Source organism: Podarcis vaucheri, assembly GCF_965113315.1.
Source record: "Podarcis vaucheri genome assembly, chromosome: 13".
In the NCBI taxonomy this organism is placed as follows: Eukaryota; Metazoa; Chordata; class Lepidosauria; order Squamata; family Lacertidae; genus Podarcis; species Podarcis vaucheri.
In genome coordinates this window covers 3069249-3084996 of record NC_138751.1, presented here as the reverse complement: position 1 = coordinate 3084996, position 15748 = coordinate 3069249, and the positions used below count along the sequence as shown (strand labels likewise).

The 15748-nt window shown below is 50.5% G+C and overlaps 2 protein-coding genes across 2 annotated transcripts in view; one reads left to right on the top strand and one right to left on the bottom strand.

The window, feature by feature from the left end:
- The first annotated feature begins 2386 nt into the window (after positions 1 to 2386).
- Positions 2387 to 13641, top strand: CD68 (CD68 molecule). Its single transcript, XM_082197781.1, has 6 exons — positions 2387 to 2555; positions 3643 to 4295; positions 8181 to 8300; positions 10951 to 11023; positions 11957 to 12124; positions 12715 to 13641. The coding sequence occupies exons 1-6, from the start codon at positions 2501 to 2503 to the stop codon at positions 12852 to 12854; spliced, it is 1209 nt and encodes a 402-aa protein (XP_082053907.1). The 5' UTR covers positions 2387 to 2500; the 3' UTR covers positions 12855 to 13641.
- Positions 13642 to 14234: 593 nt separating this feature from the next.
- The window catches only part of LOC309517997 (putative nuclease HARBI1), a 2416-nt gene continuing 902 nt past the window's right edge, over positions 14235 to 15748 (bottom strand). Inside the window, exons 1-2 of the mRNA XM_082197746.1 lie at positions 14346 to 15748; positions 14235 to 14309 (exon numbers count right to left, since the gene is read on the bottom strand). The exon at positions 14346 to 15748 is cut by the window's right edge and continues 902 nt beyond it. Coding sequence (XP_082053872.1) covers positions 15089 to 15748 — 660 coding nt within the window. The 3' untranslated portion in view covers positions 14235 to 14309; positions 14346 to 15088. The remainder of the gene's footprint in view (positions 14310 to 14345) is intronic.

The following is a 15748-nucleotide window of genomic DNA, read 5'->3' as shown; positions in this document are numbered from 1 at the left end:
GCACCACTGTAAAATTATTATCACGATAGATGACGCTCGTGTTCCCATCCGGTTCCAGAAGCCCCTGCTATCCTCTGTAAAAAGTTGCCCAATTCTCCTTTTGAGCCACCTTGAGCTGTGGTCCCAACCGTCAGGTTGGCGGCTGGGCTGGGCGGAAGAAACTCACTTGGCGCTCATTTTGGGTCTCTTCCCCATCACATGAGTGTCAGACTGTCCTCCTGCGGGCTGAGATGAGGAAGGAGGGATCTGCTGACTCACAGGCCAGCGAGGCCACCATGAGACACAGCCGGGTGATCTGTCTTCCCGGCCCAAGGTGGCTCACAGCAGCATCCAGGCCAGGAGGACTGTTTCCTTTGTTGTTGTTGAGTCGTGTCCGCCTCTTCGTGACCCCCTGGGCCAGAGCACGCCAGGCCCTCCCGTCTTCCACTGCCTCCCGCAGTTTGGTCAAACTCACGCTGGTAGCTTGAGTTTGACCATCTCGTCCTCCGTCGTCCCCTTCTCCTTGTGCCCTCCATCTTTCCCAACATCAGGGTGCCCAATTCTCTGGTCCAGGGGTGCTCTGGTCCAGGGGGTCATGAAGAGTCGGACACCACTAAACAACTAAGCAACAACCACAGCAAGAATGCCCCACTTTGGCCTAATCTATCTGCAGTCCTCTTCTTACTGGAACATGTCCAGAGGAGGGCAACCAAAATGGTCCAAGGTCTGGAAACGATGCCTTATGAGGAACGGCTAAGGGAGCTGGGCATGTTTAGCCTGGAGAAGAGGAGGTTAAGGGGTGATATGATAGCCATGTTCAAATATATAAAAGGATGTCACATAGAGGAGGGAGAAAGGTTGTTTTCTGCTGCTCCAGAGAAGCGGACACGGAGCAATGGATCCAAACTACAAGAAAGAAGATTCCACCTAAACATTAGGAAGAACTTCCTGACAGTAAGAGCTGTTGGACAGTGGAATTTGCTGCCAAGGCGTGTGGTGGAGTCTCCTCTTTTGGAGGTCTTTAAGCAGAGGCTTGACAGCCATATGTCAGGAGTGCTCTGATGGTGTTTCCTGCTTGGCAGGGGGTTGAACTCGATGGCCCTTGTGGTCTCTTCCAACTCTAGGATTCTATGATTCTACATTCTCACGATTTCTTTTTGTTTCTTTTTTTAAACCACCCCCCCCCCTTTTCATTTTATTTAGAAGGTTGATACCCTATCCCCCAGTGCTACCACTTGCGGGGCAAAGTGAGGTGGGGAAATTGCAGGATTTTAAAGCACACAAACTCTATACAGCAGAGCAGCAGCTGAACTGGAAATGCCTCTGGAAATAAATTTCAAAAAGGAATTTGCCTGTTGCCAAAAAAAACCTCCCTGAAGGTTGGGCACCGCAAGCGGGGCCCAGCGCCTTGCCTCCAAAGATTGTGGGGGGGGGAGAGGATCGCCCCCTGCATGCTAGAATTCCCAAGTTTGATCCCGGGAAGTGTCTCCACATGTTGGACTACAACTCCCATCGTCCACGACAACAGGCTAAGCTGATGCTGGATGATGGGAGCTGTAGTCCAAAGATGCCTGGATGGCATTGTGTTGGCTGAGTTGCTTTAAATCAGGCATAGGCAAACTCCGGCCCTCCAGATGTTTGGGACTACAATTCCCACCATCCCTAGCTAACAGGGCCAGTAGTCAGGGATGATGGGAGTTGTAGTCCCAAACATCTGGAGGGCCAAAGTTTGCATATGCCTGCTTTGATAATAATAATAATAATAATAATAATAATAATAATAATAATAATAATAATAATAATAATTTTATTATTTATACCCCGCCCATCTGGCTGAGTTTCCCCAGCCACTCTGGGCGGCTCCCAATCAATGTTAAAAACAGTACAGCGTTACATATTAAAAACTTCCCTGAACAGGGCTGCCTTAAGATGTCTTCTAAATGTCAGGTAATTATTTATTTCCTTGACATCTGATGGGAGGGCATTCCACAGGGCGGGCGCCACTACCGAGAAGGCCCTCTGCCTGGTTCCCTGTAGCCTCACTTCTCACAATGAGGGAACCGCCAGAAGGCCCTCGGAGCTGGACCTCAGTGTCCAGGCTGAACGATGGGGGTGGAGACGCTCCTTCAGGTATACAGGACCGAGGCCGTTTAAAAGGTTCACTCACCTGTCTCCCAGAAGCCACTGCACCTGTCCTGTCCTGGGCAGGGCGATGAACCCACCTGTCTCTCCCCAACCCCAGGTTAATTGTGGCTTTCGGTTTTTATTTAAAAAGCAGAAAAAGATGCAGAGCTCAACAGTGGCCTGCGTCGTGCGTCAGGGGGAAGCAAAACTCCCCCGGATCCCGTGGCTACTGGGTATTTGGCAATTCAGTATCCCAACTGAGTCACTGGTTGTGAAGGCAGCAAATTTCATTTCCTTCCCTTTATTTGAGAGCTGCGGGAGCACGAGACAGAAGCGAGCAGAGGCTCCCAGGGCGAGAGGCGGGAAAGGTGCAGCGGATCGAGCCCCGTTCGGAGAGATGGGACCAGCTGCGATGTCTGCAATTTGGCTCATGGGATGTTTCTTCCTGGCAGGTTGGTACATATATATTTGTCCGTACCTGGCCTCCAAGTTCCCTTAGAAAGGAGCTAGGCAGCAAGAAACAGAGAGTTGCTGTGTTCGGAGGGACCCCAAAGCTCATCCAGCCCAACCCCAAGCAATTCAGGAATCTCAGCTAAGAGTCCATGACAGTTGGCCATCGAACCTCTGCTTAAAAATCTCCAAGGAAGAAGAGCCCATATCTGCCCGAGGGAGAATGGTTCCGAAAAACCTGTTGACTCCTCTCCAAAAGAGGCAGCCTGGTTTGGATGTTGGACTGGGGGGAGACCCGGACCCGGGTTCAAATCCCACACCAGTTCAGCCACGAAACCAACCTTGGATGGATGAATGCCTTGTGTGCGTTCATTGAGGAAGAAGAACCATGCGAACAACCTTGAGAAAATGGTGGGACGGAAAGGCGATTGATTCAATTAATAAATAGAGTGGTACCTCGGGTTAAGAATACGTTCCGGAGGTCCGTTCTTAACTGTTCTTAACCTGAAGCACCACTTTAGCTAATGGGGCCTCCTGGTGCCTCGCAATTTCTGTTCTCATCCTGAAGTTCTTAACCCGAGGTACTATTTCTGGGTTAGCGGAGTCTGTAACCTGAAGCGTCTGTAACCCGAGGTACCGCTGTAGGTCGACCGGAGAGGTGTTGTTAAGGACTATCTTGGGAAATATTATAAAATTAGGGAATGTTAGATTGATGTTGGATAGAATCTAAGTGATTAACAGCTGTAATGATAAAGATAATTGGTTGAAAAAAGAAGAAAGAAAGGTGTAAAATTAAGTGAAAATCAAGGGTGAGGATTTGCTGAATGAATAATTTGAATTGGAATACAAAAAGGGGAGGTATGAGGAGGTCCGAGAAATAAGTCAAAAGAAAATAAGTGAATGAAATTATATGTGTTTTTAATTTTTGTATTTTTGTTTTTTGTCTTTTTTGTATAAACTTTGAAAAGTTAATAAATATATTTTTTTAAAAAATAAATAAGCTGGGGTTAGGGGCTAGGGAGGTTGGAAGCTTGGCTGTCACCCATGGGTGCTCAGAACTGATGTTTCCATCTTTCTCTCTCTGCCCAGCTTACAGCTCTGCTCAATATATGGAGACGTCCCAAGCGGCCATGAAAGAGACGGGATTTGTGGAGTCTCCGCTGTGCTCTGGCGCGGATATCTCCGACCCAGGCTGCCCACGCCGCAAGAAGTCGGTTACGCTGCTGCCCTCGTTCACCAAGACCACGGCGCACCCCACAAAACACACCACAGCGCACCACACAAAACACACCACGGCGCACCCCACAAAACACACCACGGCGCACCCCACAAAACACACCACAGTGGACCCCACAAAACACACCACAGTGCACCCCACAAAACACACCACAGCGCACCACACAAAACACACCACGGCGCACCCCACAAAACACACCACACCGCACCCCACAAAACACACCACGCCGCACCCCACAAAACACACCACAGCGCACCCCACAAAACACACCACAGCGCACCCCACAAAACACACCCCACCGCACCCCACAAAACACACCACACCGCACCCTACGGCGCACCCCAGGAATCGCACCACCCCACACCCCGCCCCCACCCATCAACCCACGCAACCACCCGTTGTCCGCGTTGGAGATTATGCGGTCCCAAAGGGCTCGAACCCGTGTTTGCGGGTTCAAGCAGCGCTGCAGCTCCGAGTCCGCTATACCGACAAGGCTAAGCAGGAGGTAGGAAATCCGGGCGGCTGTTGGGGAGATGGCGATTCCGTGACCTCGGGAGGCTGTGGCCTGTCCTCCGTCGGAGGCTTTCAAGCCCAGGTCGGGACGGCTGCCTGTCAAGGGTTCTGGGCTGGGCTGGATAATAATAATTATTATTTATACCCCGCCCATCTGGCTGGGTTTCCCCAGCCACTCTGGGCGGCTTCCAACAGAATATTAATATACAATATTAATATACAATATTGCCTGGAAACGATGCCTTATGAGGAACGGCTAAGGGAGCTGGGCATGTTTAGCCTGGAGAAGAGGAGGTTAAGGGGTGATATGATAGCCATGTTCAAATATATCAAAGGATGTCCCATAGAGGAGGGAGAAAGGTTGTTTTCTGCTGCTCCAGAGAAGCGGACATGGAGCAATGGATCCAAACTACAAGAAAGAAGATTCCACCTAAACATTAGGAAGAACTTCCTGACAGTAAGAGCTGTTTGACAGTGGAATTTGCTGCCAAGGAGTGTGGTGGAGTCTCCTACTTTGGCGGTCTTTAAGCAGAGGCTTGACAACCATATGTCAGGAGTGCTCTGATGGTGTTTCCTGCTTGGCAGGGGGTTGGACTCGATGGCCCTTGGGGTCTCTTCCAACTCTAGGATTCTATGATTCTACAATAACCTATTAAACATTAAAAGCTTCCCTAAAGAGGGCTGCTTTCAGATGTCTTCTAAAAGTCAGGTAGTTGTTTATTTCCTTGACACTGGTGGGAGAGCGTTCCACAGGGCAGGTGCCACCACTGAGAAGGCCTTGTGTCTGGTTCCCTGTAACCTTGCTTCTCGCAATGAGGGAACTGCCAGAAGACCCTCAGAGCTGGACCTCCGTGTCCGGGAAGAACGATGGGGGTGGAGACATTCCTTCAGGGATATTGGGCCCTTGAGGCCGTTTAGGGCTTTAAAGGTCAGCACCAACACTTTGAATTGTGCTTGGAAACGTCTTGGGAACCAATGGAGGTCTTTCAGGACCGGTGTTATGTGGTCTCCCAGTCCCCAGTCTAGCTGCCACATTCTGGATTAGTTGCAGTTTCCGGGTCCCCTTCAAAGGTAGCCCCACGTAGAGCGCATGGCAGTAGTCCAAGCGGGAGATAACCAGAGCATGCACCACTCTGGCGAGACAGTCTGCGGGCAGGGAGGGTCTCACCCTGCCTACCAGATGGAGCTGATAAACCGGGGTCCCTCCCAACGCTACAATTCTGTGGTTGTGTCTGAACGAGGAATGTTGAGCAAGGAGGTCTGGCGGCCTGGGCTCCTGGGGGACAGGAAGAGACCGGCCAGCTCTGAGTGGTTATTTCTGCTTCCCCTTTTTCCCTTTCCATATTGACACAGGCCCAGCGGCTGTATGTTGCACCGCCTGCCCTCGGCCTCCTTCCTGCCCCTCTGGTCTTGCAGGGGAGGACGCCATTTCCCTCGGCAAAGGTTCAATTTCCCGCACTGTAATAGGAAGCCAAGAGAACGGCTATGGCGGCAGTTGAAGCAAAAAGACGGGAAACGAAACTTTAAAACAAAGGGTTAAAGGGGCACAGTCCAAGCGAAGAATATCGACATTATCTGGTGGTTAAGTTCCACATCTGCCAACAGACTTGCTTGAACAGGATGGTTCTGCTGTAATATGTAAAAATGAAGGGAAGGCAGAATCATATAAAACATGCCTGGAGATTCTAGGCCTCATGAAAATCTCAAATTATATGTGGTTTTATCTAGGATTTGACGTCAATGAGTGGCAAAGTTTCCGAATACAGTGGTGCCCTGAAAGACGAATGCCTCGCAAGACGGAAAACCCGCTAGACGAAATTCCTATGGGAATTGCTTCGCAAGACGAAAATGTCTTGCGAGATCCTGCGGGGTTTTTTTCCTCCCCCCCCCTTTCCCAAGCCGCTAATCAGCTGATCCTAAGCCGCTAAGCCGCTTATCAGCTGATCCGCTAAGCTGCTTAACAGCTGATCCACTAAACCGCTTATTAGCTGATCCGCTAAGCCGCTAATAGCGCTAATCCGCTAATGGGCTTGCTTCGCAAGACGAAAAAACCGCAAGACGAAGAGACTCGTGGAACGGATTCTTTTCGTCTTGCGAGGCACCACTGTACATCCACCCTTAACAGACCTCTTAGGATTGTCTGATAAATATATGTATAGCCCAGTATTTAAATTCTGTGTTTATATTAATAGGTTTTGTGGGTTTTTTAGGGAAAAGGAAAATACACATTGGCTGGGCACTTAGAGGGAGTTACTTAATACTGGGGTTTCAATTGCTTCAATTGCCCTTGTATGGCTATCTGTTGTGGATGTTTTAGCTGAAAGTCCTACATTGCAGGTGGGTTGGACTGGATGACCTTTGGGGTTCCCCCCCAATTCTACAATTCAATGATTCTGTGCTTCCAGTTCCACAATGCCCTCCCAAATGCAGGGGACCCAATCCCGAGGGTCATTTGCACCTTTCCCCGTTTACGGCATGCGCCAACATCTTCTGCTCGCTTGTGCTTTCGACAGCCTTTAATAAATTGATAAAAATTGTGCATGCTTTAGGAAGTCTGTGGCTTTGCAGTTTAGGCTTGGAAGCCGCAGGATCTTCAGAGGGAAGTGAGACTTGGGGTGGGGTGGGAAGGTAGCAGTGTGCAATCCACAGACAAAAGACGAAACTGGCTATGTAGAAAAAAACCTGAGCAAAGGCCACAACACAAATGGAGATTATTGATAGATACGATAATCTTTATTGTCATTGTCCCACATAGAACAACAAAATTGAAAAAATCTACATCGGACATTCAAAAACCAACAAGCCTGCTATCCCAGCCTGTTTACCCCCCTAAAAACTCTGATACCCCATAATTAAATACTATACACTCCCATAGAGACTACCTTACACTGCGTTTAAAACCAAAAATCGCATTTGGATGGAAAGTGTTTCTCAGGCGGCTAGTCCTAGTCTTTATAACCCTGTACCTTCTTCCAGAAGGCAGAAGCTGAAAGAGATCATTTCCGGGGTGCGCACTATCCTGCACTATCTCTGCGGCTTTCTTATGACACCTGGAAGCATAGATTTGATCCAAGGTGGGAAGAGTGCACCCAATTATTCTCTCCGCAGTCTTTACAACCCTGGACAGCATCAGATAGATAGATAGATAGATAGATAGATAGATAGATAGATAGATAGACAGACAGATAGATGAACTCTCCAAAAGGAAAAGACAAACTCTGCTGGCGCAGCAATGAAACTGCTGGCACGTTTGCAAAGCTAAGCAGGAACTGGTATGGTTTCAAATTGGATGGGGCACGACGTGTTGAGATTCCCGCATTGCAGCGGGTTGGGCTAGATGACCCTATGGTGTCCCCTCCAATTCTACAATTCTGTCAGGGCTCACTCTGGGTACCAGCCGGATTATCTGGGCCCAAGCGGTGCACTGCAGGTGGACTGTGGCCCCCCAACCCTCTCCTAAGCTGCTGCTTATGTACACGTGGGAAGAAAAACTGGAAGGAAGTTCTTCTCGCAGCACAGAGTTGAACTGCGGAACTCCCTCCCACTGGAGGCAGGGACGGCCACCATCCTGGATGGCTTTAAAAAGAAGCAAATTCATGGAGGGAGTTATAGAGCTTTCCCCTTCCCCTGCAACAGCGAAGCTTGCTTTTCAGCTTAAAATCCTCCAGCGGGAGATGCGTGACGACAGCCTTAGCTTTCTATGGCTATAGAAAGAAAGGAGCCTAGACTCTTGGGTCGCTCACTAAACGGGCGCGACGTGGCTGAATGTTGGGCTTGTGCCAGTTTTCCCCTCCTGCTCTAGGTCCAAGCTGAATTTTCCTGGGGTTTTGTAGGGTCCTGCTCTCTCTCTCACACCTTCATTCTTCCTCTCTTCCAGCTCTGGGGGGACTTTGCAGTGAACCCCAACCGCACAGAGTTTTCCGGGAACTGTACCAACCAGACAGCCGTCCTCCACCTGCATTTCCTAGAAGGCGACCTTCTCTTTACTTTCAGAAAGGTGAGATTGGAGAAGGGAGCTGGCAGGGGTCATGAGAAGGTGTATCCCAATGCCTGGTCTTTACAGGTACGCTGCCTCTGACTTTGGAGGTTCTATTGAACGACTGTGGCCAACACCAAGCAGACCTCTCCTCTCTGCGAATTTCTCTGATCCTTTCCTTCTCTGAGAATTTCTTCTGGTCCCAAAGGAGGGTTGTTAAGGAGACCCCTATCCCACTCTCAGATGCAATTCCCTGAGAAGGGAACCAGTCTGGGAATAGCAGTGCTGAGAGAGCAATAAAGGTACCCTAACAATTCTGAACAAACTACAATTCCCAGCATTACCTCGGCAAGGGGAGTCATTACCGTTTAAAGTGGTATGGCGCCAGTTTAAATGGACGGTGCCAGAGATTTGGAGCATCTAGCCTTGTCTCTCTCTCTGTGTGTTTACCTTTGATACTCCTAATCTAATATCTAATCTAAAATTATTATTATCAGGTCCAATTCAAGTTGATTAAGTTATTATCAGGTCCAATTCAAGTTGATTAAGTTATTATCAGGTCCAATTCAAGTTGATTAAGTTATTATCAGGTCCAATTCAAGTTGATTAAGTATGTCTTCCTTCCTGGGTGGGAAAGTTCGGGAATGAAATGGGAATTGGGGGAGCAGGAACACTTAACCTATTAAACTTTCCAGCACCATTTTCCTCTCTGTGTTTATCTTAAAATCAGAGCAACGTACCGTATTTTTCGCTCTATAAGACGCACCAGACCACAAGACGCACCTAGTTTTTGGAGGAGGAAAACAAGAAAAAAAATATTCTGAATCTCAGAAGCCAGAACAGCAAGAGGGATCGCTGCGCAGTGAAAGCAGCAATCCCTCTTGCTGTTCTGGCTTCTGGGATAGCTGTGCAGCCTGCATTCGCTCCATAAGACGCACACACATTTCCCCTTACTTTTTAGGAGGGAAAAAGTGAGTCTTACAGAGCAAAAAATACGGTAGTCTCTTTTAAAAGCTGATGAGTTTGTTTTAAAAGCTGGCCGAGTTCAGCGCATGACTGATGCGCTCATAGCAAACCTAACCTGGCACGAAAACCAACGCAAATGTCTTTCTTGAAAGAGGGTCCCTTGAATGTTCCCGCGTGGTACGGACCCACGCCCATCAGCCTGCGGGTTCAGGTGCGTCATGAGCACAGCCATGGGCGGCAAGACGACTCGGCTGCAATTTAGGAAGCTGATCTGGCCTGGAAACTCCTGGCTGCTCCAAGCCATGAGTCACTCTCTGGCAAAAGGTCCTTCGAGCCGGCTGCATCGGAGGCCGGAAAGACTGGCTTGGCAGAGGCCTGCTGGCGCGGCTGGCGCACGCCGACCCCATCCCGAGAATATAATAATAATTTATTATTTATACCCCGCCCATCTGGCTGAGTTTCCCCAGCCACTCTGGGCGGCTCCCAATCGAGTGTTAAAAACAATACAGCATTAAAAACTTCCCTAAACAGGGCTGCCTTCAGATGTCTTTTAAAGATAGAATAGCTGCTTATTTCCTTCACAAGGGAGGGCGTTCCACAGGGCGGGGGCCACCACCGAGAAGGCCCTGTGCCTGGTTCCCTGTAACCTCACTTCTCGCAGGGAGGGAACCGCCAGAAGGCCCTCGGAGCTGGACCTCGGTGTCCGGGCAGAACGATGGGGGTGGAGACGCTCCTTCAGGTCTACTGGGCCTTTGAGGCCGTTTAAGGCTTTCAAGCTCAGCACCAACACTTTGAATTGTGCTCGGAAATGTCCTGGGAGCCAATGGAGGTCTTTCAAGACTAGTGTTATGTGGTCTCCCAGTCCCCAGTCTAGCTGCCGCATTCTGGATTAGTTGCAGTTTCCGGGTCACCTTCAAAGGTAGAGCGCATTGCAGTAGTCCAAGAACCTAAGAAGAGTTTGCAGGATCAGCCCCCTCCAGTCCAGCATCCTGTTCTCACAGTGGCTGGCTAGAAGCCGTAACGGGAAGCTGACAAGCGGGATTCGAACACAAATCCCCCTCTGCTTTCAGAAGCGTTTCCTGCCTCCAGCCGTAGAGGCATAGCCACCTTGGCCGGTAGCCATCCTCTTCCATGGATTTGTCCAATCCTATTCAAGTGGAATGGAGTTCCGCAGTTCGCACTGCGTGAAAAAGGACTTCCTTTCGCCTTTCCTGAACCTCCAAACTTCCAGCTTCACGAATTCTAGTTGTTATGAGGAAGGAAAACTTTTCTCTCTCTGCTTTCTCCACGCCACACAGTTTTTTGTTTCCATTTATTTATTTATATTTTATAAACGCGGGTCACATCGCCACTCCGCTCACCTCTTCCCCAAATTCACCTCAATTCCCCAAATTGATTTCAACCGCCGCCACTTCCCCTTCAGAGAAATACGTGCCCAGTTGAAGTTCAATCACCACATTGGAGAGGAGAAACAAAACATGATTTTTTAAAAAAAGTTTGAAACTTTAAAATGGTTCATTTGGAGGCTATTGCTGCTAGTGCTCAGGGAGGGCAGGGGGTGGGAATTAATCTGGAACGGGTGCTTCCAGCGGGGCAGCGAATTGGCTTTGTCTCGTAAACCTCGCAGATCCAAAGCTGCGGCCTGTGTTACCCTAAAACAGACGTGGATCAGGAAAAACTAACCCAGATTTCCTTGTTTCCTTAGAATTACACCAGAAATATATTCTACCTGAGTCGGGTACAGGCCTACCTAACGTACCAGTTCCATCAGGCTGCAGGTAAGGTGATTTGTGGGGGGCTGGCTCTGAATTCGGGGGTCACCATCATTGCTCACGGACCTCTTGAGGTGAGGCCTATTCCGCCATGGAAATGCTCAAATCGGGGTTGCTACACCAGTTCAGTTTCTGCCTGCCGTGCAGCTCTTGAAAAAATACAAATGCCACGTCCATAGTAAGCCCTGTAAATGTTTTTTTATGGGGTTCCACCCCAGCCGCAAGCCTGTTTACGACGGCTTTGGCCCGTCAGCAAATTTAAGAGGGTGATTCGGAGGCATGAGGGAACAGAAAGCAAATCCTGCCAAGATCCCTTCAGCAGCTAAAGGGATCACGGAGGAAGCAGAGGGTGTTGTTCCTCCTTTGCGGGGTGGAGCAAAAAGAGCCATGGGGGTCAGTCACGTTCCGGAGGGTTGGAATAAATGACCCCTGGGTTCCCTTTCCAACTGTACGGTTCTGCGAACCCGCACGGCGATTCTGCCAGGTAGGCTATAGGCTGAGATTTGCCGTGGCTTCCCAGAGGCGATTACAGTGGTGCCTCGCAAGACGAAAAGAATCCGTTCTGTGATTCTCTTCGTCTAGCGGTTTTTTCGTCTTGCAAAGCAAGCCCATTGACGGATTAGCGCTATTAGCGGCTTTTAGCGGCTTATCTGCTGATCGGATCAGCTGATAAGCGGCTTAGCGGCTTAGAAAAGGGGGGGAGGGGGAAAAACCCGCAGGAACTCGCAAGACATTGTCTTGCGAAGCAAGCCCATAGGAGATTCGTTTTGCGAAGCACCTCCAAAACGGAAAACTCTTTCGTCTAGCGGGTTTTCCGTCTTGTGAGGCATTCGTCTTGTGGGGCACCACTGTATGTCTTAATCCACATGCTGTGTTAAGATTCAAGAAGGGTTTCCGGGTGGTTCAACAGGCCCCAGACGACTCTCTTTGTCCCTCCAGCGAAATCCTTCAGAGCCGACAATTCCTCTCTCCACGAGTTCGAGGCCAGACTCGGACACTCTTACCAGTGCCGGAACCGAACCTTAGTCCTGGCAGAAGGCTTTCATCTCAGCGCCCTGCAAGAGCGAGTCCAGGCCTTTGATCTTCAAGGTGGAAAATTTGGGGAAGGTGAGAGACTCCTTGCATCGTACCACAGGCAGTTCTTTATTTCCTTTTCTTTAAACAGCTATACTTCAGTGTAAAGGGACCCCTGACCATTAACTCCAGTTATGGCCGACTCTGGGGTTGCGGCGCTCATCTTGCTTTACTGGCCGAGGGAGCCGGCGTTTGTCCGCAGTTTTCTGGGCCATGTGGCCAGCAGGACTAAGCCGCTTCTGGTGAACCAGAGCAGCACACGGAAACGCTGTTTACCTTCCCACCGGAGCGGTACCTATTTATCTACTTTGACGTGCTTTCCAACTGCTAGGTGGGCAGGAGCAGGGACCGAGCAACGGGAGCTCACCCCGTCGCAGGGATTTGAACCGCCGACCTTCCGATCGGCAAGCCCTAGGTTCTGCGGTTTAACCCACAGCGCCACCCCATACCTCCATGTGCAGGTGTCTTAATAATCCGATGCATTGTTAGTCTAAACTTTCCATGCCATACTTTTGGCACAGTCCTTTTGCCCGCAGACTTTCCGAGTGTCTCTCCAGTTCGGTGTTTTGCACATCCCGATTTTCCTTCCTCTCCTCACTGAATTCCTTCTTTGCCTGTTTCAGCCGAGGTCTGCCCGGAGCAGAGACGCACCCTCTTGGTGCCCATCATTATCGGCGTCCTCCTTCTGGTCCTCATCCTCATCGTGGTCGTGGCCTTTTTGATTGGGCGAGCGCGTGGCCACAGGGGCTATCAAACCATTTAAAGGGGAGCCGTTTTCCACACGCAGCTGGGCCTAAAGAGAACCAAGAATGGGGTTTTGGTTTTTTTTTAAAGGGGGGTGTCTTTCTGCAACAGGGGGACAGGGTGTTGACCCCCCCCCAGGGGTGGGGTGGGAGTTCTCTGAGTTGCCAGACTTGCACCTGTTTCATTCACTCGCTTGGACTGCTGGTTCGCACAAGACACACCTGGGGGAAGTGAAAAGGACGGTGTGTTTCTGCACAAAGGTGCAATTTGTGGGCTGAGGGGCACAGTCACATCTCACTTGTGTCAGACTGCGCTTTAAACCTGGGAGGAGAATCACAGAATTGTACTGCTGGGATCCCCAAGGGTCATCTAGTCCAACCCCCTTCCCGGAATGCAGCTATGGAACCCCCTAGATAGGTGGCCATCCGACCTCTGCTTAAAAACCTCCAATCTCAACTGAAACGAGGCTGGGCTTATTTCTGGAGCAACTATCTTGTTAAGATCAAGTGTTTGGGCAAAGTCTTTGCACTCACCACGTAAAGTATTATCCGGGTATGGGGCTCTCCGCAAAAAGTTGTATTAAGAACTGGTGCACATAGCATCGATAATCCGAAATGGTGCATTTGCGTTCTGAAAGTATAAGCTCCTCCAGATTGCTCCTCAAGCCCTTTCATCTGCTCTGCTCTGCGAACCCTTCAGGGGGATTCAAGACCCCCAACTTCATATGCAAAGTGCGCTGATCCTAAGCTCTTCGGGCGGAACACCCCACCGCTCACAACAGGTCAAATAAATACCTTTGAAAATTATTCAGGTATTGGTGGTTTCTCTTCCTCCTTGACCCGAGTGCGAGGAGTAGAAAGGGCAGTTCCCAAACGTCAACAATGACATCTCTGGGCTGGGAAGGGTGTACAGCGAGGCAGTACGGCTTATTGAAGTCTCATGGCCTCACCAGGATCATACAAACCCTCCATCCCCAATCCCATCGCACCTGACATTTGACCAGGTTTCCAAACTTGCCTGGAAATTCACACGGCTGTGACGATACCTTTGTGGACGGAGAGATTAGTTTAGACGTCTCTGGCTTTTATGTGCCTGTACTGCGCCCAGCCGTACAAAGATTAAGCACGTCTCATTTGATCCCCACAACAAACCCTGTAAAGTTAGGCTGAAAGTGACAGACTGGTTCAAGGTCACACACCCAGGGAGTTTCGCGGCCGAGTGGGGATCCGAACCCGTGTCTCCCAGATCCTAGTCTGACACTCTCACCACCAGACCACAATGGCTCTGGAAATCAGACTCTTTTCCACACACCCATATGCTTCCCGTGCTCCAAGAACTGTAATAGCTTAACCTGAAAAACTACAGACGTAGCAGTTTTTAGCTCAACACAGGAAGCACGTGACATAGAAAGATTTTATTAAAGTCTAGTATTTTATTAAAGACTAGTATTTAATATTTAGTATTTTATTAAAGACTAGATTTTATTAAAGACTAGTATTTTATTAAAGACTAGTATTTTATTAAAGACTAGTATTGGAGCTGAGGCTCCAAGACTTTGGCCACCTCATGAGAAGAGAAGACTCCCTGGAAAAGAGCCTGATGTTGGGAAAGATGGAGGGCGCAAGGAGAAGGGGACGACGGAGGACGAGATGGTGGGACAGTGTTCTCGAAGCTACCAGCATGAGTTTGACCAAACTGCGGGAGGCAGTGGAAGACAGGAGGGCCTGGCGTGCTCTGGTCCAGGGGGTCACGAAGAGGTGGACACCACTAAACAACTAAACGACAACAGTATTCCCCACTTCCCGCAAGCTCCAAACCCACCTTCCCATCCAATCGGATACGGCACACTCACTTCTAACCTCCAAATTCCAAATATTATTCAGCTTTCCCCAATGCACACACCCCTCCAAGGCATCCTGCTTTTCTCCTTTTCCCAACCCACCCTTGCATTTTTGGCACTAGTCCTCAAGATCGGAAACACACATCAGGTGAAATAACTGCTGATAACATTATCAAGGGAGGTTGATGATGGTGAAAGCTGAACTTTAAAATACACGGCGTCCATGCGCCTGCACCAACCGGCTGCCACTGGGCAGTTTTGGACTCTTCAACTCTTCTCAAAGCCCCTGCCAGCCAGGGCAGATTTGCCTGCCAAAACGTTCTGTGTAACCCGACGGCCTGCGGATTCCCGCAGCGACACGAGCTGCTCTGTTCCCAGAGGAGCATTTTGCACCTCCTCCCCTTCTTCCCCAATCAGCCTCTCAGCGCTGACGCCAGTGCGTCACGGATCGCCACGGCCTCCGCGTCTTCCTCCTCCTCCCCGCCGTCGTCAAACGGGTGTTCCTCCCGCTGTTCGTCAGCGTGGTGTTCCATCCAACAGGGCTGGAAAACGTCTCCCCGCGCCTCGCAGACATTGTGGAGGGTGCAGCAGGCGGCGATGAGGGTGGGCAGGAAGGAGACGTCGGTGTCGTTGCGTTTGGTGAGGCAGCGCCAGCGTCCCCGCAGGCGGCCAAAGGCCACCCCCACCACGGTCCGTGCGGCAGCGGCGTACTCGTTGAAGCGGTGTTGGGCGGGAGTTAGGACCTCGTCCCGGTAGGGCCTCATGAGCCACGGGAGGAACGGGTAGGAGCAGCCGCCCAGCAGGTAAACGGGCACCTGCACCCCACGGATGGCCTGGGACGCCCCCGAAAACAGCTCGCCCTCTTGCGCACGCTGGTACAGCTCCGACGTGCACAAAACCTGGGTGTCCGTCACCCGTCCCGGGCAGCCGACGTTGATGTCCCAGAAGCAGCCGCGGGAATCGACGGCGGCCTGGACCACCACCGAGTGCCAGCCGTGGCGGTTGTAGTAGCCGGCGGCGTTCTCGTTGGGCGCGCGGATGGGGACGTGCAGGGACCCCAGCACGCCGGCCAG